Source organism: Vitis riparia, chromosome 18 (assembly GCF_004353265.1).
Source record: "Vitis riparia cultivar Riparia Gloire de Montpellier isolate 1030 chromosome 18, EGFV_Vit.rip_1.0, whole genome shotgun sequence".
NCBI lineage: Eukaryota > Viridiplantae > Streptophyta > Magnoliopsida > Vitales > Vitaceae > Vitis > Vitis riparia.
In genome coordinates, this window is record NC_048448.1 from 3,339,389 (window position 1) to 3,361,140 (window position 21,752).

General features: G+C 29.5%; 1 protein-coding gene and 1 pseudogene across 2 annotated transcripts; one reads left to right on the forward strand and one right to left on the reverse strand.

Moving 5' to 3' along the window:
• Positions 1–3,956: 3,956 nt before the first annotated feature.
• LOC117907757 lies at positions 3,957–4,860 on the reverse strand (annotated as a pseudogene).
• Positions 4,861–8,965: 4,105 nt separating this feature from the next.
• Positions 8,966–15,069, forward strand: LOC117907874 (selenoprotein K). Of its 2 annotated transcripts, none has more exons than XM_034821545.1 (4): positions 8,966–9,069; positions 14,392–14,495; positions 14,575–14,722; positions 14,810–15,069. In XM_034821545.1, exons 1-4 carry the CDS (start codon positions 9,051–9,053, stop codon positions 14,845–14,847), a joined length of 309 nt encoding a protein of 102 aa, XP_034677436.1. In that variant the 5' UTR covers positions 8,966–9,050; the 3' UTR covers positions 14,848–15,069. The 2 variants fall into 2 exon arrangements, with proteins under 2 accessions (XP_034677436.1, XP_034677435.1); XM_034821544.1 differs by lacking the exon at positions 8,966–9,069 and adding an exon at positions 13,399–13,459.
• The last annotated feature ends 6,683 nt before the right edge of the window (positions 15,070–21,752 follow it).

The following is a 21,752-nucleotide window of genomic DNA, read 5'->3' on the forward strand; positions in this document are numbered from 1 at the left end:
GTGTGTCGTGGGATATCAGATGTGGTGGAGTGACTTCAATTTATAGGCTAAATCCAAAGTAATAAGAACTTAGAAGAGTTGGTTTACCTACCATCCACGTGAGAGCGTTTCTGCTTTATGGGCCCACGCTTCCAAAATGACTGTTAGATGAAAGACTGCCTGTTGGGCGTCCCAATAAAGACTGTCTGTTGGGGCCCAAAAAAGACTTTGACTATCCTTTAGGATAAAGTTTTAAAATTTCATTTTCAACGTGAATAAAATTTTATAATTCTCTTCTTTCCCGATTATAGAAATTCTAGAAGCTCGAAAAGAAAAAGCACAACAGAGATGACACATGACAAAGTCACAATCCCATTCCCATGCATATAAAAAGGCCAACATAAGCTACAAGTTACCCAATCAAGCATAAAGCAAAAAGAAAGTTTAGTTCCTTGTACCATAGTCGGTAGTGCAAAATTGAGAAAATGACAATAATTGATCATTGATTCCTTGTTCTATAGTTGGTGACATATAACACTAAATTAATGGCTTCTTTTGGTCATTCTTTTCCGGAATATATAGTTTTCTATTCTTCAGACAATAAATAAATAAATATGTTTTGATAATTGAAAATTATTTTTTATTTTTTATTTTTAAGAAGATAAAATATGATGATTTCATATAACATTTTTTTGTTGTTTTTTATTATTTTCATTTGTTTTTTAAAAACTGTTTTATAAAATAATTATACAAATATGCAGAATGATTAAAAATAAAGTACTAAATATAAAAATGATTTTAAAAACATATTTAATAATATTAAAAATAAGGTAAAAATATTTCAAATTCCCAAACAAATGTTTGTTTTACAAAACATCAAAGAACAATTTTTAAAAATTATTCTAAAAAAGAGCTTCCAAAAACAATAAAAATAGTTTTTAGGAACCGTTTTTGAAAACCGTTGTCTAATGTTTTGTGGAACAAAAGTCTATTTGGGAACTTGAAACATTTTTAATCCATTGTTAATATTTTTAAAAATAATTTTTATATCCAATGCTTTATTTTAATCCTTTTATATATTTGTATAGTTATTTTCTAAAACAACTCTAAAAAAAACAAGTGAAAACAATAGGAAATAATTAAAAAATGTTATATGAAAACATCATATTTTCTATTTAAAAAAATATAAAATAGTTTCTATTACCAAATTGTGGACCCTGTATTTCACTCAATGCGTTCCCACTCGATGGCGAAACTCGTTTTTTTACTTGTTTGTTGAAAAATTGAATTTTTTTTTTTAAAAAAAGACTTGGAATCGCCATTTTTTTTAAAGGGAAAACAAATAAGAAAAAAAACCCTAAGTGCGACTCCTTATTTAGAAAATGTGGTATGTGAAAAACCAAATTTGAGTTCGGGGGTCAGGTTGCTTATTGGGAAAGTACGATAAAGACCGTAGCACCCCTCTAAGCCTTTAAAAATGGGTCTATACTAAATAAGGTAAAACAAACATGACAATTAATTAGGAAATCAATAGATACCAATTAAATGATCAAATAATAAAATGAATCATGTATGAGAATAAACAAAGTGGGAGTGAGAGTATACCTTAGTAGCAAGTAATAGTTCGCTATCATGGAAACAAAGTTAGCTCAAGTATAAAATTATCACATGCATATCAAAGAACAAGACAAAGATTAAACCATATTCATTAAACATAGCAGTTGACAATCAAAAGAGATCATATGTAGGGCCCCCACCAAAACCCAATTTATCTTGCATGAATTAGTCTCACAAATTCCATTATTTTGGAATTATGAAAAATTCATTATTGCTTATTTAAAATCAAAGAAAATGAAAAAAATTATTTTAAAATCAAATAAAATTTGACAAAAGTGCTTACTTGAAAGGAAATGTAGCAAGTTTATTTAAAAATAAGATTTTTAGCAACTTAAAACCCTAACAGATGATGAAAAGTGGTAGAATTAAAAAATATTTGAAAATTGAAGTGAAATTAAAATTATTTGAAAGAAAATTGGAGTTTTGAAAATTATTTGAGAATTGAAATCTTAAAAATTAAATTCAAAAATTGGAATTTAAAAAAAATGAAAATGGGAGTTTTAAAATTAAATTTGAAAATTGGAATTTTGAAAAAAATATTTGAAAATGAAAGTTTTAAAAATTAAATTTGGAAATTTGAATTTTGGAAAATTATTTGAAGATTAAAGTTTTGAAAATTGGAATTTTGGAAAATTGTTTGAAAATGAAAGTTTGGAAAATTACATTTAAAAAGATAATTATAGTTTGGAAAGTTAAGATTTTGAAAATTAAACTTAAAAAATGGAGTTTTGAAATATTAAATCGAAAATTGGAATTTTGGAAATTTATTTGAAAATGAAAGTTTGGAAAATTAAATTTAAAAAGATGATTAAAGTTTGGAAAGTTAAAGTTTTGAAAATTAAACTTAAAAAAAATGGAGTTTTGAAAAATTATCTTAAGATTAAAATTTCAAAAATTAAATTTTTGGCATCAAAAGTTGAAGAAAAATAAGAAAATAATGATAATAATAAAAGACAAAAAAACCTTAGCATCATTGGCCAAACGTGTACATGACCAACAGCACCACAAACCCATTTTCCATGCATATGAATGTCATACCCGCACTGCAAACCCATACCACAAACCCATTTTCCATGCATATATATGTCATACCCACGCCACAAACCCACTTTCAATGCATATGTATGTCATACTCCCATTACAAACCCATTTTCCATATCCTTTACCACCATAACCACCATATCCCATACCATTATTGGCAGGACCATACCCATAGCCAAGTGCACTGTACCCAAAAGAACCATAAGGTGGAAAACCACCTTCTATATTCTAAGTGAGAAAATAAAGGCTATACTTAAATGAGAAAAACACTTAAAAGGGGGATGAATTGGGTTTTTCAAAACTTTTTCTACACAACAAATTCAAGCACAATGTAATAAAGAAATAAAGAGATAGAGTTAGAGAATTCAAACTCGGATTTTATAGTGGTTCGACACTTCCTTGCCTACGTCCACTCTCTTCAATTTCCTAACTGAGTGAGGGTTCCACTAGCTTGAAGCTTCAACTAAGCTTCCAATTCTTTACACTTGGATTTCGGCTCCAATGGGCTCTTACACAATCTCTTCAAGATTTAAACCTCTTGAAAGCTTTAACCTTGAAGGCTTTAACACTCAAGTTTTACAAGAAATAATCCCTCATCTTAGCTCAAAGATAGCTCAAATACAAAACAAAGTTAGGACGACTCATAAGGGTGCACTAAAAGATATGCAAGTGATGGTTTAGTGCACTAAGAAATAAATGAGAGCTTTTAAGCCAAAAACAGGTAGATATACAATTGATTGCAAGTGTTTTCTATATCATAAATGAAGTGAAGCTCTCAATTTATAGGTTTCTAAGCTTGAGAGCTAAGAAAAGCAAAAGGCAGTCTCGACCGGTCGAGCTGGGGGTCGACTGGTTCACTAGCCGTTAGAACATTTAATGTTTTGGCAGGTTATCGTTGCCTCGACTAGAAGTCGACCGGGAAGGATAGAACCCAACCGGGAAGAGGAAGTTACTGGATGAGAGAAAATGTTTTTGGCACTTTTGATCAGACCTCGATTGAACAAGAGCAACCGGTTGAGCCGGTTGGCCAAAGCCTCGATCAGTTTAGCCTTTTGGCCCCGAAAACCTATATTTTTCAACTCATTTCTTTTCTAACACTTAGGCAATGTCTTTAGGTAAATTAATATGTCAATTTTGAAACGTTTTGCCTAAGGTATATTTGATAAAACTCGGGTTTTAATAAAATCAAAATTTTAACGAATAAACCAAGTTTTCAAATATGCATGAAAATGTATGAAAAAAAAAACTAATTGTACTCATGCATTTATTTTACATTTGTTTCTTATGAACAAAAGTCTTCCAATAGTCTTGATCTTGTATCCATTTGGTCTTCTGATGAATTTCTGAATTTATACCTGAGATTTTTTACCATTCAAACCAAATAGTCACTTAATCATGGTTTGTTATCATCAAAACCCGATTGGGAGAACCCTTGGGCTAACACTAAGGTTGCACGTATTTATTGGAATCCATTCGACCATCATATGTAGTTGGGTTACCCCCTGAAACACCATAGCCTTGATAACCTTCTGCAACCCCACCCATAAGCCAGCAATCACCGAGAGAAACTTCTTCAGATCTTTGCCAGATGCAATATTGCACAAGAGAGCAAAACCCCGGTTGATTTCAATCCTTAAAGCCGAGGCAAACTGCAGAACTAGATCATCTGGAATGTGGACTTCTGGAATGTGTGGTGGTGCCTTGTTGATGAAGGTGGTTGCATTGGACCACAAGAATAATATTACCAGTGCGAGTATCGAGGAATGGCATACTAGAGTTAGCAGGTGGTATTCAAGCAACTCGAATAGAATCCATATTGTAGTTTCACCACCAAGCACTCCTGTAGAAATCTTTTTTTTTTTTTCCCCACAAAACAACATCAATAGGTTTTCCACAGCCGAGAACCTTGTGAATAGGTTTTTCCCTGCCGAAGATCCGATAAACCTTGGCTTTGAAAGTTATGGGAGATGATTTCTCGTTGTCGGAATCAGAAAGACCACGAGTAGTGATCGTGGATCTTCTTAGAGATCTTCTCTGTCATCTATTCAACGGGGGAATGAATTGAATCCTCATGGTCGGCCATTTGTGTCGCCATTCTTGAGTCTTGCTTCCGCATTGCTCACATATATCTTCCTCTATGTATACTCCAACACCGACTGTGCTGTCGATACAGACATGGCAGCTCACCTCACCGTCGGAGAGCCAACTGAAGCAAGCTAGCACACTGTCATTCGGTTCCCAATCTATTTCTGCGGTTGCTCCAGCGCCTTCCAAGCCCCACTCCGAGTCTTGAACAGAATGAACCCATTTTTCTGTAACTTCTTTCACACGGGTCAATGCTAGTGGCAACGGGGAAGTAATTTGGATTGGTTGGAGCTAAAGACCGAAGCTGGGTGGCGTTCCAGGAGTCTTGGAGTACAAGAAAAATCCAAAAGGTTTCCAAAATCTATTTGAACTTCCATATAGTTTTGAAAATAATGACAGGAGTTTTTCAAAAGCAATGAGGGCCTCAAGAAACAGAGCATGCTCTAAACGAACAATCAATTAATCTAGATTCCATTTCATGTTATATTAAATGGATCTAAGCAGGTGAAACGAACATTGAGCATGTTCAAGACTAATCAAATATCCATTTCAAAGAAAATAATCCATGTATCAGTCGTTTATAGGGGAATAGTGGGAACCAACGTGAAACCCAAAAACAGAGCATGTATGAGCATAATCATATTTAACAAAATCAATAAATAGCTCTTGATACCCACACTAATCAATCAGATGACACTCATAAATGTACCAGAAAACAATATAGAATCATGTAGAGGTAAGAAGATAAAAAATGTCGTGGAAATCATACCTGAAAGAGACTTCCTTCAAGCAATTATTTGTTTGTCTTCAAGCATTGTTTTCCCTTCTTTTCCCAACTGGTTGCTTTTTCTCCTGACGTCTCCGTTCCAGCTTTCTAATACCATATTTTTCTCTCAAACTCTCAAAAAATCTCCACCCACCCACTTGCTCTCATTTCTTTTCCTTTTATCAGCTTCTCTTAGCTTCCCTTGCAAGCTTCTAGTGGCTCCACTGCTTCAGCCATCAACAAGTCCCTATCCTCAACCACCACCATGGCAAGGTGTCCAAATGTCCCATACAGCTTGCTTTTGGCAGTTGTCCCCCACTTCCATGTCCCACTCTTCCCGGTCCAAAGAAGGGTGGTAAAAAAGGAAAATAAATCTTTGGTCCATTAAGGGGTCTACATAAATGTATATATATATATATATTTTTTTTTAAAAAAAAAATGTTCTTAAAAATAGTTACCAAAATGCTCTAAATTTTTTAGAATGTTTGGAAACTATTTTTTAAAAATAGAAATTTATTTTTAGGTATAAAAATATGTTTGATAATTTTTTAAAAAACTTGTTATAAATGAAGCTTTTTTTGAGAATATGTTTAAATTATTTTCTCTTATTTGATAGGATTATTTAAAGAATATTAGTATAAATATGAAAAATGATTAAAAATAAAATATTAACCATCAAATTTATTTTTAATATTTGAAATGATATGCATTAAAGTTAATTTTCTGAAATATTTAAAAACTTAGAAAAATGAGGTAAAAACATTCTAAATCATCGAATAAATTTTTTATTTTTAAGTTATTTCCCAACAACTTTTTCAAAAATTAATTTTTTTAGAATGGTTTTCTAGAATCTAGCTTGCTACAAACATGCCAGTCAATTTCCAAGATTTGAAAACATCCATCATCCATTAGTATATTATTTAAGCCGCCACGTGAAGAGCTATTGGTATTGGGGTGGAATCTGTGTGCCATCAAGTGGGAATTTTAAATGATGCATGGAAATATAACCTTTAATTAGACTCCTCTCACATCGAAAGTTGTTGAGGTTTGAATGCCAGGTGCCATTGGACTTGGGCGTTGACTCGAGTTTAATGACAATGTAAAGAAGTTTTAATACTTAGTCTTGAGAATCAGAATCTAGTTCTTCAAAATTTTAAACTTTAAAAAAATATTGAAATCATTAAATTTTGCCCACCCCTCACAAACTATTTTGGATGTGGTTCAAATTTTTTCTTAGACATCATTCCTAATGATTGAGATATTATTATTATTATTATTATTACTATTATTTTATGGGTTAGAAGGTGTTTCAAATTTTATTTTTTAATCAATTGAAATTGATAACTTTTGGATAGAAAATGTTTTTATAAGTGGTTTTCTATTATTATAAAGGAAATGTCATCTTCTTATAAGAATAGACATATTTAATAATTATGTACTTAATTTATAAGTCGTAATCTTTCTATATAATTAGGAAAAAAGGTATAGAAAGGGATTATGACAAAAAAAAAGTCTTTTGTTTTTGTATAATTGAGACTAATAATAGAAAATTTTCTTTATTTTCATTCGTAGATGTAGGGTTTTATACCAAATTAGCACGTAAATCGTTGTATCCTTTTTGTGTTTTTTGTTTTCGTTCATCCATTTTTTCCCTTATTATTATTCTTTGTCATAATTTTTCACAATAATAATTAATTAATTTTTATTTGATCTAAAAACTATTTTTCATTTATATATATATCTCACATGTAATAGTGCCATTGTTGGGTTCCTACAGGGAAGGTCTTTGGTCTTCCTTCTAAAAAGTGTTGGGTTATGTTTGTTCAACCCAGGAGCCCATATATTAGGCTACTTTATATTTAGGTATTCCCTAAGCCTAAATATGTATATATAAATAATATTAGGGTTTTTGGGTTTTGGTATTATGTGAGAGAATGACATTTGATTGAGAAAAGAAAATAAGACTAGAATTGTTTTTTTGGGCGCTGTTCTAGGGCTCAAAGGTGAAGTCACAGGTTCCTTTCATTAACCTTTTGAAAAATTCTTATGGTTTATTTTCTCCTTGATTTTTTTTTTGTTCATGTTTCCTAGGGTAATGGATTCCCACTTCGAGTGATTACTTAATTATTGTAACACCATTTATTGAAGCGGAATAATTTTTTTTTTTTGTGGTTTTTTACCTCTATTTAGAGGGTTTTTTCATGTTATATTCGGTGTCCTCTTTTGTAGTTGAATGTTCTTGATTACCATTCTTAATTTTGTTAAGTTGTTATTATTCTTGTGTAAGGGTCATTTTTCCTTAACAAGTTAATACTCTAGATCTCTTCCTTTATCTTCCCAACAAAAAGGTCATTTTTCCTTTCCATTGGCCTTCACTTCCCTTTTTATAGGCCACTTCCATTAAGCTATGGTTGGTCGATTGTGCTGAGCCTTTTCTCATTTGATGAGGACATAACATGCTTTGTGTAAGGGTTCATTTCTCGTACTTGTCACCCGATGCCTTTTATTGATGGGATAAGATAAACTTTTGTGTTAAGATTCGTTTGTCATACGTGTGTAACCTTTCGTATTTGTGTTAATGATACTTTACAAAACGTTCCTCTAGGGGTTAGGGAATGGCTTCTCAAGCTTTGGGCCATTTACGTCGACAAGTTCATCTTTCCCTTCTTGTGTATTAAGTCCATTGCTTGGATCTGACCTTGTAAGGTGTTTTGATGAGATATTAAGAAGATTGGGAAGGAGGTTTCCGGATGGTTTGTGTTTATGTCTGAGAGCGATGTTACCAAATGTTATGGATTTAGTGTCTTATTCCTTTCGGGCGTATATAGGCAAATGGTATCTTGGAAATAGACATTTTAAGATGAATGTATTATCCAATACTGCAATAGAACACAAAAGTAGTATCATGAAGTCCTCAAATCAAATATGTATCATCAAATCCATAATAAAATACAAATTCATGATTTTAGATAAAACAGAGAAGGAAGTGGAATGGCTTCCCAAAATTTTAAGGGATAAATCATGTTGGCCAAAACGTATGCTTGCAATAAGCATATATTGGGGCAATCAAATAAATGAAAAAAAAATCATATGAAAAACATTTGATTATGTTTCCGTACAAAAAATTCAACCACATAGTTGTTCCTTTTGTTCACATTGCTTACAGAATAAATTGTGGATTTTGTTTATGTAACAATGTATGCTTCAAAATGTGGTTCATTATGGATCTTGAAAAATTAATTTTGTCTTCATTTTGTTTTAGCACGATATATGAAACCACATTAAGGTGGGCTTGGTTTGTGAGGGCCCAGACGGCCCAAGTGAAATATTACACCAGGTTCAATTTTTTGAGTTACGATCAAACAAATCGTGATCCGACACGTGGAATCCTCTTTGACAAAAGTTTCTATTGGCCAATCATAATCAATCGAACACGTAAAGAACCCCCTAGAGCGGGTCGGTCTTAAAACGCGTCGTTTCGATCTCTCTCTTTAATAACAGCCGTGTCTTGTGGAAATCGACCATTTGGGAGAAGACCGTAGAAGACCCTGGGAGAGCTTCCATGGCTTACGTCGAGCGAGGTACTCTCTCCAAAAAGTCGTTAACTTGAATGCATAATTGTTTCATCAGATGGGGTTTTCTTTATTTATTTATTTATTTATTTAGTTGAATATGATCTTTGTATTTATTTGGACGGTGTTGATAATTCTCAGATTGATGACTGGATGATCCTCTTGATTCTTTTTGGGGTTTTCTCTCAATCTCCGTTTGATTTCCCAGGAAATGTAGGAAATTTAAAGAAATACAAAGTCTGGATCTTAGATTTTTCGTTTTGGAGTCCAACATATTAGAACATCTAGTATACTATTTTCTTTTCTTTTGCTCCGATCTCTCAACGATCAAACAAAGGGTTATTGATATTTGTCTTGAAATGGATAAGATCTACTTGCCTTTTTCGTTTTGATTTGGCTGTTCAGTGCGTCCTCATTTTGGGGAAATTTGGTGAGAACTCATTGGAATTTCTCATTAGGCACTAATTCGTTGGGATTTTGAAAGTACTCTTTGATTTTGAGGGCAAAAATTGCAAGAATTTCGTATAGGGTTTCAATGCGGTCAAGTTCAAACTGCCCACCGACCTCACAAACAATAAGGGTTGTGAAATTTCAATTGGTGTGGGCCAGGAATGAAAATATAGGAAATTCATGTAATATCTGATTCAGTAAAACATCAGAAATATCTTATGAAAATTTCGGAAAAAAAAAAAAGTTTAGAAGTTTGTGAATAGAGTTAAAAAAATTCTTAAACTAGTTCTTTATCAATAAAATTAAAAATATTTATTATAGTTGGAATAAAAATTAAATTATTCAAAATTTTTTAAACAGGGTTTCATATCAAATCTTTTTTATTTGAAAGTTCTTTTCAAAAGTCTCTTTTTTACAATTTTTTTACTAGTTTATTTAAATTCTTGAAATTTTTATCAAATTAATTTTTATTTAAAATTTATATTTTATACAATATTAAAAATTTAGTATTTTTATCAAATTCTAGTTGCTTGCAAATTTATAGCAACTTTTTCTTTTTAATGTTTTAAAATAAAAAAAATGACGAATATGTAATAAAATGTCATAAGGCGATTTGCAATATATCAACAATTTTTTAATATTTTAGGTGAAATTGGATCTCAAACGTCCAATTTTTTTCCTAATTTTCTGGTGATGTTTTTGGCAAAATCACTGATTATAAATTTCAGCTCCTTTTTTTGTGATACGTGCCAACATCAGGCAATGTCACCAACCTGAACCGGCTTGAATTCATATGTAACATATGTTACTTTCTGTGCTTGTTTCTTGTTGAATGACTGTTTCTACATTAAGTCATTAATGTTTTCTGTTAAAAGTATGCAACAACTCTTAAAGTTTGGGGAAACTATTGATGTCATTTAACATTTTGGTGAGACTAGTTTTATATGCACTCCACTTTTGCTCTATCAATATGAATGGAAAGAATGGGGTGGATAAGGCAAAATTTATAGTATTCATTTAGCAATTATATAGGGTTGATAAGAAATCTTAATCTAAATTGTTACCAAGCTGTTGTTATATTGCAAGCGTTTAAGCTGCTCTTGTAACTTACATCAGCCTTGCAGCACCCATGTATTGATGATTATATTGTAAAACATGATCTCTAGCTATACTTGATTAATTGAAAATGTAATTAAGGTGTTACTAAATGCAAATAGTAAAAGAATTAAAAGGCCCACTGATCTGGACTTTGGGTTATAACCTTAGATGAGGTTTGATTGGCTTTTGTTGGCCTGCATCTCAATCCAAACAGAGTTGCAACCCTAATTTTAGCTCTTAAAAGTGAGAAAGTACTTCTGAAATACTATCTGAACTGAAGCTTGGAATGTTGGAAAATCATATTTAAGTTTTTGTTGAACACACATAAACTTGCTACATTTGTAGGATTTGTGGAGGTTGAAATTTTTATTGGAAAATTGGATAGTTTATGTTGGAACTGTTACAATGTTATCAAGGTGATCGCTTGGGTTGCCTAGGGCATCAAGGGACATGGGTCAAGAAAAGTTGCCTTTTGAAGACCCTGGCAAGGTGGCTTCAAAGAGGCAATGCATAGGCAGTGACTTTAGGATAAGGCCCAAGGCATAAAGGCTGTCACATTTGACCATGGATTGAGATTAAATATACTTAGATTTTAATTTAATTAAATCTAAGATTAGATTAAAACAAAGTATAAGATGTATTGGAGAACTTGAAAATTGGTTTTTAACATGATATCAGAGCCTCATTTGGTGGGAGGTCAAGTGTTCAAGCCTCACCGCTACATGTTTATTTCCCTAATTTATAAAACCTAGATGTAAGCCAAAAAATGGATGCTACACCTGAGGGAGGGTGTTGAAGAGTATGATATGCATTGTGGACCTAAATTCTACAAACTTAAGTTTTAAGAAAAATTGGTTGTTCAACAAAATGAAACATTATATTATCAATCATAGTGATAATGAGATGGAGATTCTTATTTTGCTTTTTATTTTTATTTTTGGATGTTAACATTATAATATGCAGTTGGACAAGATGAATTTCTCCAAATAATATGATTTTCCTTATGATGTACATGTATACTCTTTATCACCTTACTATATTTGGGCTATTGCCTTGTTTTTTTGTCTTTCACCTTAAGCTAAATGGAGTCCTATTGCCTTCCATCTAAACTGGAAAATGGAAAGGTGATATATGGGAAGTTTGACATGCAATATACCTGAAAATGTGCAAGATAAGTGATTGAATTTTGGAGTCAGATTATGAAGCAACTTGGTGTGGCATATGTAGCCTATTTATAGAGAGGAGAAATATGCTCCAGAACTGTAAAAGCTTGTTACCTTTTTGCAATAGGGCAATTCAGAGGCCAAACCAGGTTCTATTAAAATATGCAATCTACATTACAGTCTCACTCTAAAATCTTGTCTTCCAGCTTGGTCATTGTCATGTTATACTCATGGGCCTTCCCACTATGCCCATGTGTTTTGTTGGGCCTCCCCATTATACCCATGTGTTTTGTTGAACTTCCTAGAGTTCAACAATTGTCAGAACCGGGAACCAAATGTATTTTGTTTCGCTTTGCATTTTATCATTGTATTTTATTTAGGAGTTTCTTGGTGTTGACTGGATTGTGTCATGAAGTTGACTTACCTGTTATTCTTTCAATCTTTTATGGTATTTTTTTTTTTGATAGGTAAAGAAAATTTCATATATAAAAGAGACGCCAAAAAGGCGACTCAAGGAATACAATACCTATACACCCACCTCCAATAAGGCCTAAAAGAACAAAAGAAGGCCCAAAAAACAACCCTACTTAGAGCCTAACCAATCGATAAAATTAGCTATAGTTAGAGGGCAATCAACTATAAACAACTTAGCCTCAGATCGAAAAGAAAGAATAAAAGAATATTTCAGTCTCTGTATTGACAACATATCATCTTTGAATGCCAATCTATTTCTCGCCTTCCAAACCGTCCAAAAAATGTGAAGAGGAGCAGCTCTCCACACCTTCTTGCGTTTTTTGCCCACGAAAGAACCATGTTAGCTTAAAAGAGTCTCTCTAACTGAAGAAGGCAACACCTAAGACACCCCAAATAAAGTAAATAGTAAATCCCATAAACCCTTGTTTTTGAATGGTCTCCTCTTTCTCAAGACACATAAAGCATATATTTTCCAATGCCCATCCTCTTTTTTGGACCATATCCAAGGTTAAGGCTTTGCCCCACGTAGCCTCCCATGCAAAGAAACTAATCTTGGGCTGCACATTGACATTCCAAATATAGCTAGAAGGAAACAGAGACGGACAGCCCGCTTCAAGAGCAAAGTAGAGAGACTTGACTGAGAATTTTCCACTCTTTGTTTCAGTCCAAGACACCATATCCTCCACATCCTCAAATACACTTTTACCATGCAGCTGCTCCAAAAATCTTTCCGCCTCCTCTTCCCAATCATTGAAGGCTCTTGAAAAACAGGGGTTCCAACCCCTTCAATCTTTTATGGTATGTTTAGCTCTCATAAAATTTAGAGGAAAATGCAAGGGAAATAAAATAGAGAAGAAAAATAGAATGAAGGAAAAAGTAAAGAAAAATAAAAAATAAATTTAAAATTAATAAATTATTTTTATATACTTCTTTAAACTTGTTTTACTTATTTTTTTTCTTCTATATAAAGATTAAATAATTTGATAATACACAAGTTTCTAACTAATTTTAATTATATTTGAGTTTTTTTTTCTTCGTATTTTCCATGGTAAACCAAACATGAGAAAATCTTTTTCCTAAACATTTTTTTTCCTTTCTTTAAATTGATATTGAATTGTATGTTTAATTTGTTTCTAGTTGTTGCTGTGGTGGAAGGATTCTTCAGAAAATGCTTCCATATCAGCTTTTGAGAACAACGGAAGAGTACATCCTATGTAAAGTCAGAAAAATTGGCAAATTATTAGAGAAAACTGGCAAATTATTAGAGAAAACAAGTTTGTTGTTAGTATACCATACACCTTATTGCATTTTATTGTTATACCATAAACCTTATTGCATTTTATTGGTATACCGTAAACCTTATTGCATTTCATCCTATAATCATAATAAGTTTGGTTATTCTTTTCACCTTTGCGCCTTATGTTTTATTGTTAGACCTATTCCAAAACCAATAGCTCGAAGTTCTGATTCTTATTTTTTACAAGGTCATGATTTGAGTAGAGTACTTGATCAAATTTATTATTTATTTTTGTTATAGTTATTAAAAACTTATGATATATGATAAGATACAAAAATATGATACATTTTTTTAGTAGAACAATACTTATTATTGGTACATATCTTACCTTAATTTGTATCTTATGATAGGGTTATGTATCTTACTTTAATTGTATCTTATGACTGGATGATACATGATTTGATGCCCAATACAACAATATAACAATACAAGCACCTTTGACTAATTTTAGTGGTTTATGAAAATTTATTTATTTTTTCTTATAAAAAATTTGCGAGTTCACAAGTAGGGTTGTATGCAGTTTGGCAAAAGCATTTATCATAGTTGTACGCAGTTTGGCAAAAGCGTTTATTGTAATTGCCAAATACCACCCATTTAGAGGAGGAAAGAAAAAAGGGTCCTTCAAAAGGACAGTCCAAGAGTTAATATCTGATTAATCACCTGATTGGTGTATGCTTGATTGATAGGTCCTTAATCTTTCTTCCATTTTAGTCCCTGTTGATGTGTATATTTATTGGCTATATCTGAGGGTAGTGAAAGAAAACTTCAGCATGGACTCATTTGCAGTTCGATTGATTCTCCTTTTACTACCTGAAATGACCGCTAATGAACTTCTCATATTTATTACAGGTGTTGTGAAGTCCAACCGATCAATATGGCGACTAAGAACAATCACTGATTTTTTTTGGGCTATTGTGAATTTCATTGGCGTGTTTTTTGCGACAATGTTCTCGGTAAATTTAAAATTTTATCAACTGGAATTAGCTAAAGAGGTAATTGTTTCTCATATCCTTCATGTTTTCCATGCCATAGATGGAAAAATCAGATGCTTACAGGAAAAGCTCGGGTTCTGGAAAGAAATGGGATGGTGGTGGCCCGGGAGGTCCTGGAAGGGGTCCATATGGTGGTGGTCCGCGTGGTCCACCCCGTGGATTAGACAATGTTCGAGGGATTGACCACAGTAAGCTCATTTCTTCTCTTTTTAAATTTATGTTGCAGGAAGTGTTTTCATTTTTGTGAATAAAAATTTTCTTGTGCTAACTTCCAGGTGCTCTACCCGCCTGTGGTTCTTGCTGTGGAGGCTGATTTCCGGACTAATCTCATGCCTATTTGTCATTATCTTAGTGTGTGTCATGGAATGTGTAATTTTCTATATGGATGTGAATAGTGCTGTTGAAAGTCAGAGAACGGGAGGAATGGAAACAAAACAAAACTGTGATATTCCATAAAAGAGAGGCGAATGCCCTCTATGATATCTCGTTTAATGGATATGGAAAGTATAATGCCTTGGCGACATTTAGATTTTAAGAGATTCATATGGTATGGCATGAGCTGTAGTACAGGTATTTTGTGCTTCAACCAAGCATAAAAATGCTGCAAGCATGCAACCAAGGTGGTTCACCCCAAACAACGAGTGTCTCTATTGAGACATGCAAACCCGCGCCCCGACCTCAGTCTTCATCTTCCTCTGTTGGTAATTTTATTTTGTTATAACATTGAGTCAGATAGAGTAAAAAGATCTTATCCCTATCCCTTAAACTTAGGAAAGTGTTCTTGAAAGATCCCTCAATAAACTAGGCGAGTTGAGGTATCTGTGGAGGAGTTCATGATGCTATATTAAAGACATTAAGAATTATGTAGATTATTACTATTATAATAGGACCTTGGTAGTAAAAACATTCAGATTAAGTTCAATGCATAATTCTTTTCGGGTTTAATGAATTTGTTGTTATGTTTAACCTTACTTCGACTACTCTACCACCCGCTCTCCCCCCACCAAAGCGGTTCCCCTGAATCAAGTCTCGAACACACACTATTAAAACCCAACCCTCCACTTGCTACCGTCATTCCACCCTTCATCCACATTTTAATGGAACGGTGGGATCATTTGAATGGTATGGACCATGCTCCTTGAATTAATGGATCGAATTGGCCCATCTTTCTTAAATGGCTTAATATATTTTTGAATTTATTTCTCCAAGCAAAAATAATTTATTTTAATGAAAAAATTTACATTACAAAATAAATCTTTTACCAAAATGATTTCTAAATTAGTAATTTGCAATGATTTTGAACCCTAGTAAGATGGTATTGGTAATTATGGTTTTATATTTTAAAAAAAATACAAAATCTTAATTACCAATTATGAATTTTTGACGTGGATATCACACAAATCAGAAGCATTAATTTGAAAATTATCTAGGAGATTTCCTTGGAGATTTTTTTTTTCTTTTCAAACAAATTATTTTCACTCAATGACTCCCTCCAAGTTCCAATGACACTCCTGCCTTTTTTCAATAGGATAGGCTTTGCATACTTAAGAGGTGGTGTTTGTTTTTTAATTGAATAGAAAAAGTTAAAATATTTGATTTTTTTTTTTGTAATATTAACTAATATAATTAAAACAAATTTGTTATCAATATGTTCAGTTTAATCATACTGGTTGATATTAATAGGTTACTTTTAATTGAAAAAAAAACTAAATATTTTAACATTTTCTATTCAGATAAAAAAACAAACACCATATGATTCTAGACATTAAAGGGAGAATTATGTTTTGAGGTGAAATGAGCTTCAAAATTGAGCCAAGATCCCTATATAATGCACATTTAAGTCCAAGATCCAAATAAAATGTAAAAATTAAGTTGAAGGATATTATTTTTCACTAATCCCTAAAATTACCTTAACCCGGGCACACATTTTTTTTTTTTTGTATTTTTCTCTTCTTTTTTTTCCTTTTCTATTTCTTATTACATGATACCCATTTATAATTTTTTGTTTTTTATTTTTTTTTCCATCTATATTTCTATTTTATGTCAAATAAAAAACAATAATGTTTTTTTTTCTTTTCATTTTTTAGGATATTGAATCCTTTTACTCTTATTATAAGCAAAGATAAAATTTTTGGGATTTTTCATCCAAATATTTTTTATCTTTTAGTTTAATTTTCATTTTCTTATTTTAAATTTACTTTACTCTTTTATTTATATTTTTCTCTTATTTTTAATTATTTTCTATATTTTCCATATTAACCATATTTAAAAAATTAAAGAATTGATTATCACTGCACTCTAATTATATATACCCTTTTATCTTTTCAAATTTTAATGTTTTTATTTTAAAAAATTTTAAAAAGATAATTTTATTGAAAAAATAACTAAAATATGAAGTTCTAATATTATATTAATAATTTTTCTTATCTAGACAAATTAATGTAAAGTATTTTAACTCACAATAAGAAAATTATCAACACAGTTTTTAATGAAACTTTAGAAATTAAATTTCAAATAAAATATGTTATAGAAAATTTTGTATAAAAATTATTGAAAGTGATATTTAATTTTTTTTATGGACTTTCAACCTTATTTAATTTTTTACTTGAAAGGTAATAGAACATGTTTACAAAAAAATAGTTTTTCATTTTTTAAATAAATGAGTATAAATATATTAAAAGAATTTAATATAATTTTAGTAAAAACTTTGATAAATATGATTATAATTTAAATATAGATTCATTTGGATAAAATTTCACAAAAAAAAAAAATGGTGGAAAGAAATAACATTGCTAAAACTACTAAGACAAAATAGGCAATTATAAAATTTTGATGATGAAATTTACAAATATAAGTCGAAACAATTTTTGAGTGAGAGAATTTGACTGGGGAAATTGTGCAATCCTTAGTGAAAAGAAAATAATGGGAAAGTTTTTCAAAATCACTTAAAATCTTTAACAAAAAGTAATCTTGTATACTCTTGTACAATTAGTAAATTTGTCTTGTACAACTAATATAATACCCTTGTACAATAACTCAAATTCCATACATTGTCTTATGAATAGCTTACCATAGGTTGGTTAATGATGTTTACATTGGTTTGATTTAAAAAAAGAAGAAAAATTGTTGTACAATTTTGTTCCAAAATCATTATAAGTGAGATAAGTATTCAAATGACCATATACAAGTTAGATAAAATGTATGAGATGAATATATATTTAATTAATGTGTGTGAAGAATGTCATCTATCCTCTATTTGGGGAAATAAGAAAAAAAGTTTTTCAAAATCATTTAAAATCCTCCACAAATGATAGTTTTATACACTTTTATCCAATTAATGTATTTATCTTGTACACTTAGTGTAAATATCTTATATAGTGGCTTAAATTCTATTTACCTCCTACTCAATGTGTGTTTATAGGTAAGTTAATAATGTTTCCATTGGTTTAGTTTACAAAATAGTAGAAGACAAAAAAACAAAATTTTTCCTTAAACATTATTAGTGGAATAAATATTTGAATTGTCATATGTGAATTAAATAAAGTGCATGAGATGAATATGTGATAGATGAATGTATGTCATGAGAGTGTGCAATCCTTAGATAACAAAAAAAAAAAAAAAAAAGTTGTCTAAAATCGATTGAAATCCTTCATAAAAGATAGTCTTATATACTCTTTGTATAGTTAGAATATTTGTCTTATACAAATAGTATAACACATTTGTACAACAATACAAATTTCATCCACACGCATATATTATGTGTCCACATATGATGTGTGAACCATGTTTCCAATGATTTGATTTAAAAAATAATATAAAATGTAAAAACAAAATTTTTCCTCAAATATCATTATTGAGGTAAGTATTTGAATTGTCATATGTGAGTTTTATAAAGTACATGAAATAAAAGAATTTGTGATAAGAGAGTGTGTGGTCCTTGGATAAAAAAAAAAAAAAAAAACTGTTCAAAATGGACTGAAATCCTCTACGAAAGACAACCTTATACATCTCTTGTACAATTAGTGTATTTTCTTTGTACAATTTGTGTAATACTCTTGTACAATGATATAAATTTCATACATATGCATAAATTATGTTCATATGAGTGTGTAAACTATGTTTCTAATGGTTTGACATTTTAAATAATTAAAACAAATAAAATATTATTTTATTTTATTTTCAGTGCAAAATGTAATTAAAAATAAGACAAAGAAATTATTTAAAAACTATTATTTAATCCAATTTTATTAATTTGTTTCCTTTCATTTTTGGAAATAAAGAAAAAAGAATAAAAGATTTATTTCACCATAAGAAATATAAATATAAGATATGTTAGAAAATATCAAATTTATTTATTTATTTTATTTTATTTTTGGAATTAAAGAAAAAATGAATAAAAATTTTATTTAACCATAAAAAAATTATTAAAATAAGATATGTTAGAAAATATAAATAACCCCAAATTTATTTATTTATTTATGTCATTTTATTTATTTAAATTAGAAAGTAATTTATTTTAATAGATCAAAATGTGCACAATTAATCTAGGGAGAATTACCCAAAAGGGTGGGTTAGAAAAAATAATGACTATGAAGGCTCACTGTTTTAAAGGACAATTTTATCCTTGAATATGTTTTCTATATTATTTATAAATAAATTGAGATTGTCATCATATGGGGCTCATACATGATGATAAGTACAGGTTGATAAATGTTGTGGGACCTATACATGATGATAAGTACCGGTTGATAGGCAATCAATGGTACATTTTTCAGTTTGAAAAAATTGTTGTCAATTTTGAATAATTAATTGTTTAAAAATTTGCTCTTTTTTTTTTAAAAAAAAAAACTTGAGATTTTTTAAAGAACCTTGTAAAAAAAAAATTAATATCTCATAAATAAAAACCATATTCTAAAGTTATTATATCGTTTTATATATAAAACATACAATTAAAAACTTTGTTATCATAATATAATAAATAATTATTTTTTACAAGCACTCATCAATTGAATAATATATAAATATTCAATTGACTAACACACACCTATTAAATGGAATAACTCACAATTATTCATTGGGTAATATAGCACGTGAAAAAATTAAATAAAAATAAATTAAATTATGTTGTAATATATTATAATGATAGTGTATTTATATTGTAAGTATAATGCATTTATGTTGTACCTATATTTCATTATAAAAGTAATAATTCTAAAAATGTTTATTCATACCCTATTGGTATTAACACAACGTATTAATATATTAACAACATTTATTTAGTGTTTTGAAATTATTTAATAATTTTTGTATATATATATATAAACTATGTGAATTCAAATTAATATTTCGTTTATGATATAGGTATGTTGTGAAATATGGTATAATCATACAAATTACCATTTTTATAAAAAAATTCATAAACTTTTTAATTAGGTTTTATTGTAATTTATTGTAATGTAAGTGTATTTATATTGTAATTATAACATATTTTTGTTGTGTCTATATTTTATAATAAAAGTAATAATATTGAGGATCACCTTTTATACTTTATTAATATTCAACATATCAAATATATTAACATCATCCACTCGATGCATTGAAAAAAAAAATTATATGAAAATTTAAAAAAAAAAACACTATGCAAAGGAAAAAAATCATATAAATTTTTTAAAATTATTTTATTATAAAAATAAAAAAATGATTAAACATTTTATATAATTTTCTTATTCTTTTTAGAGAATCTGAATGAAAAATTAAACATTTTATCTTTCTTAAATTTAATATAAAAACATAATTTATCAATTTAAAATATATATATGAAAAAATCATCATTTTTACTATATAATTATAAAACTTATTTTTTTTCTTCATAAAATTAAAAATTAGAATAAAAATAAAAAAAGGAAAAAAAAACAATAAATGATATTTTGAAAATATTTTTTTAAAGTATTTTTGTTTTAAATAATAAATTTAAATAACAAATTATATATAATTGTATAGGTTAAACCCAAAATTTTGATTTAAAATATAAATATCAATAATTACAATAAATGTGGGACCCATGTACCATAAATGTATTGACAAATCAAGTGAAGTGTTTTAAATGCTTTGAATTTTAAAAGTTTTAGTTAAATGGCAGTTTTGGTATATTAAACTTATTAAAGTCCTCCCCAAAAATTATTAAAAGATACCACCCTTTATAGTAATTGTTCTGTCCAGCCTACCCTTTTGGGTAATTCTCCCATTAATCTATTACTTTGTTAATTACGGATATATTAAAATTTTCTATTATACAAAAAAAACTAATAGAGAAAATAAAATTAAAAAGAGTAATAAATATATATATATAATTTAGTTATTTAATTATTTTTCATGTAAAAGATAGTCACACAAAAAAACACACAATTGATCGATTCATTTGTTTAATTGTAAACATACTATATATATTTTATTTTATTATTAAAATAACTAATAAAAATAAAAATAGATAATGAATAAATAAAATTTAATTCTTTTTATTATTTTTATATAAAAAATAGTATTAAATAAGGTTTTTAATTTTTATGTTCAAAAATAATATTCATTTTTTAATTAAACGATTCTCAAAAAGAGAAAATATAAAAAATAAAAATCATATTACTATTTTTTTTATAATTTAAAATAGAAAATAATATCGATTTTTAATTATTTATGAAAAAATTTTAAAAAATAATAAAAGAATCCAAACCGTTAAAATAAAATTGTGTTGGGTAGGTGAATGGTGGTGCAATAAAAATAAAAGAGTTTAATAAATAATAGATGACACAAGAACAGTGAACATTAAATAGCTCACATGGGTATTTTACTCTATTTTATAACCTTACTGTACATAAAGCACATTCTCCCTATTAATAAATAATAAATGTTGGAGTAAAACATAGTAAAAGCTACAACCAATTATTCCTTGTATATCGCGTCGGCATTTACTCCCCCAACCAAGTATTCGGTTTACGATTGAAAGGCAATTAAGCAGACACGACACTCCTTCTCCCGAGTCCCGGCCACCAACATTCTGTGAGACATTCTCATCTCTCCTTCTCTCCTCAACCGTCTATTTTAAAATATCAATTTTAAGTCTTTATTTTACCACTCATTTTAGAAAATATCAATGTTTTGTATAAATGTTGCTGAGTAAGCAACTATGAAATTCCACTCTAATTTAAAATTGGAAATAAATTA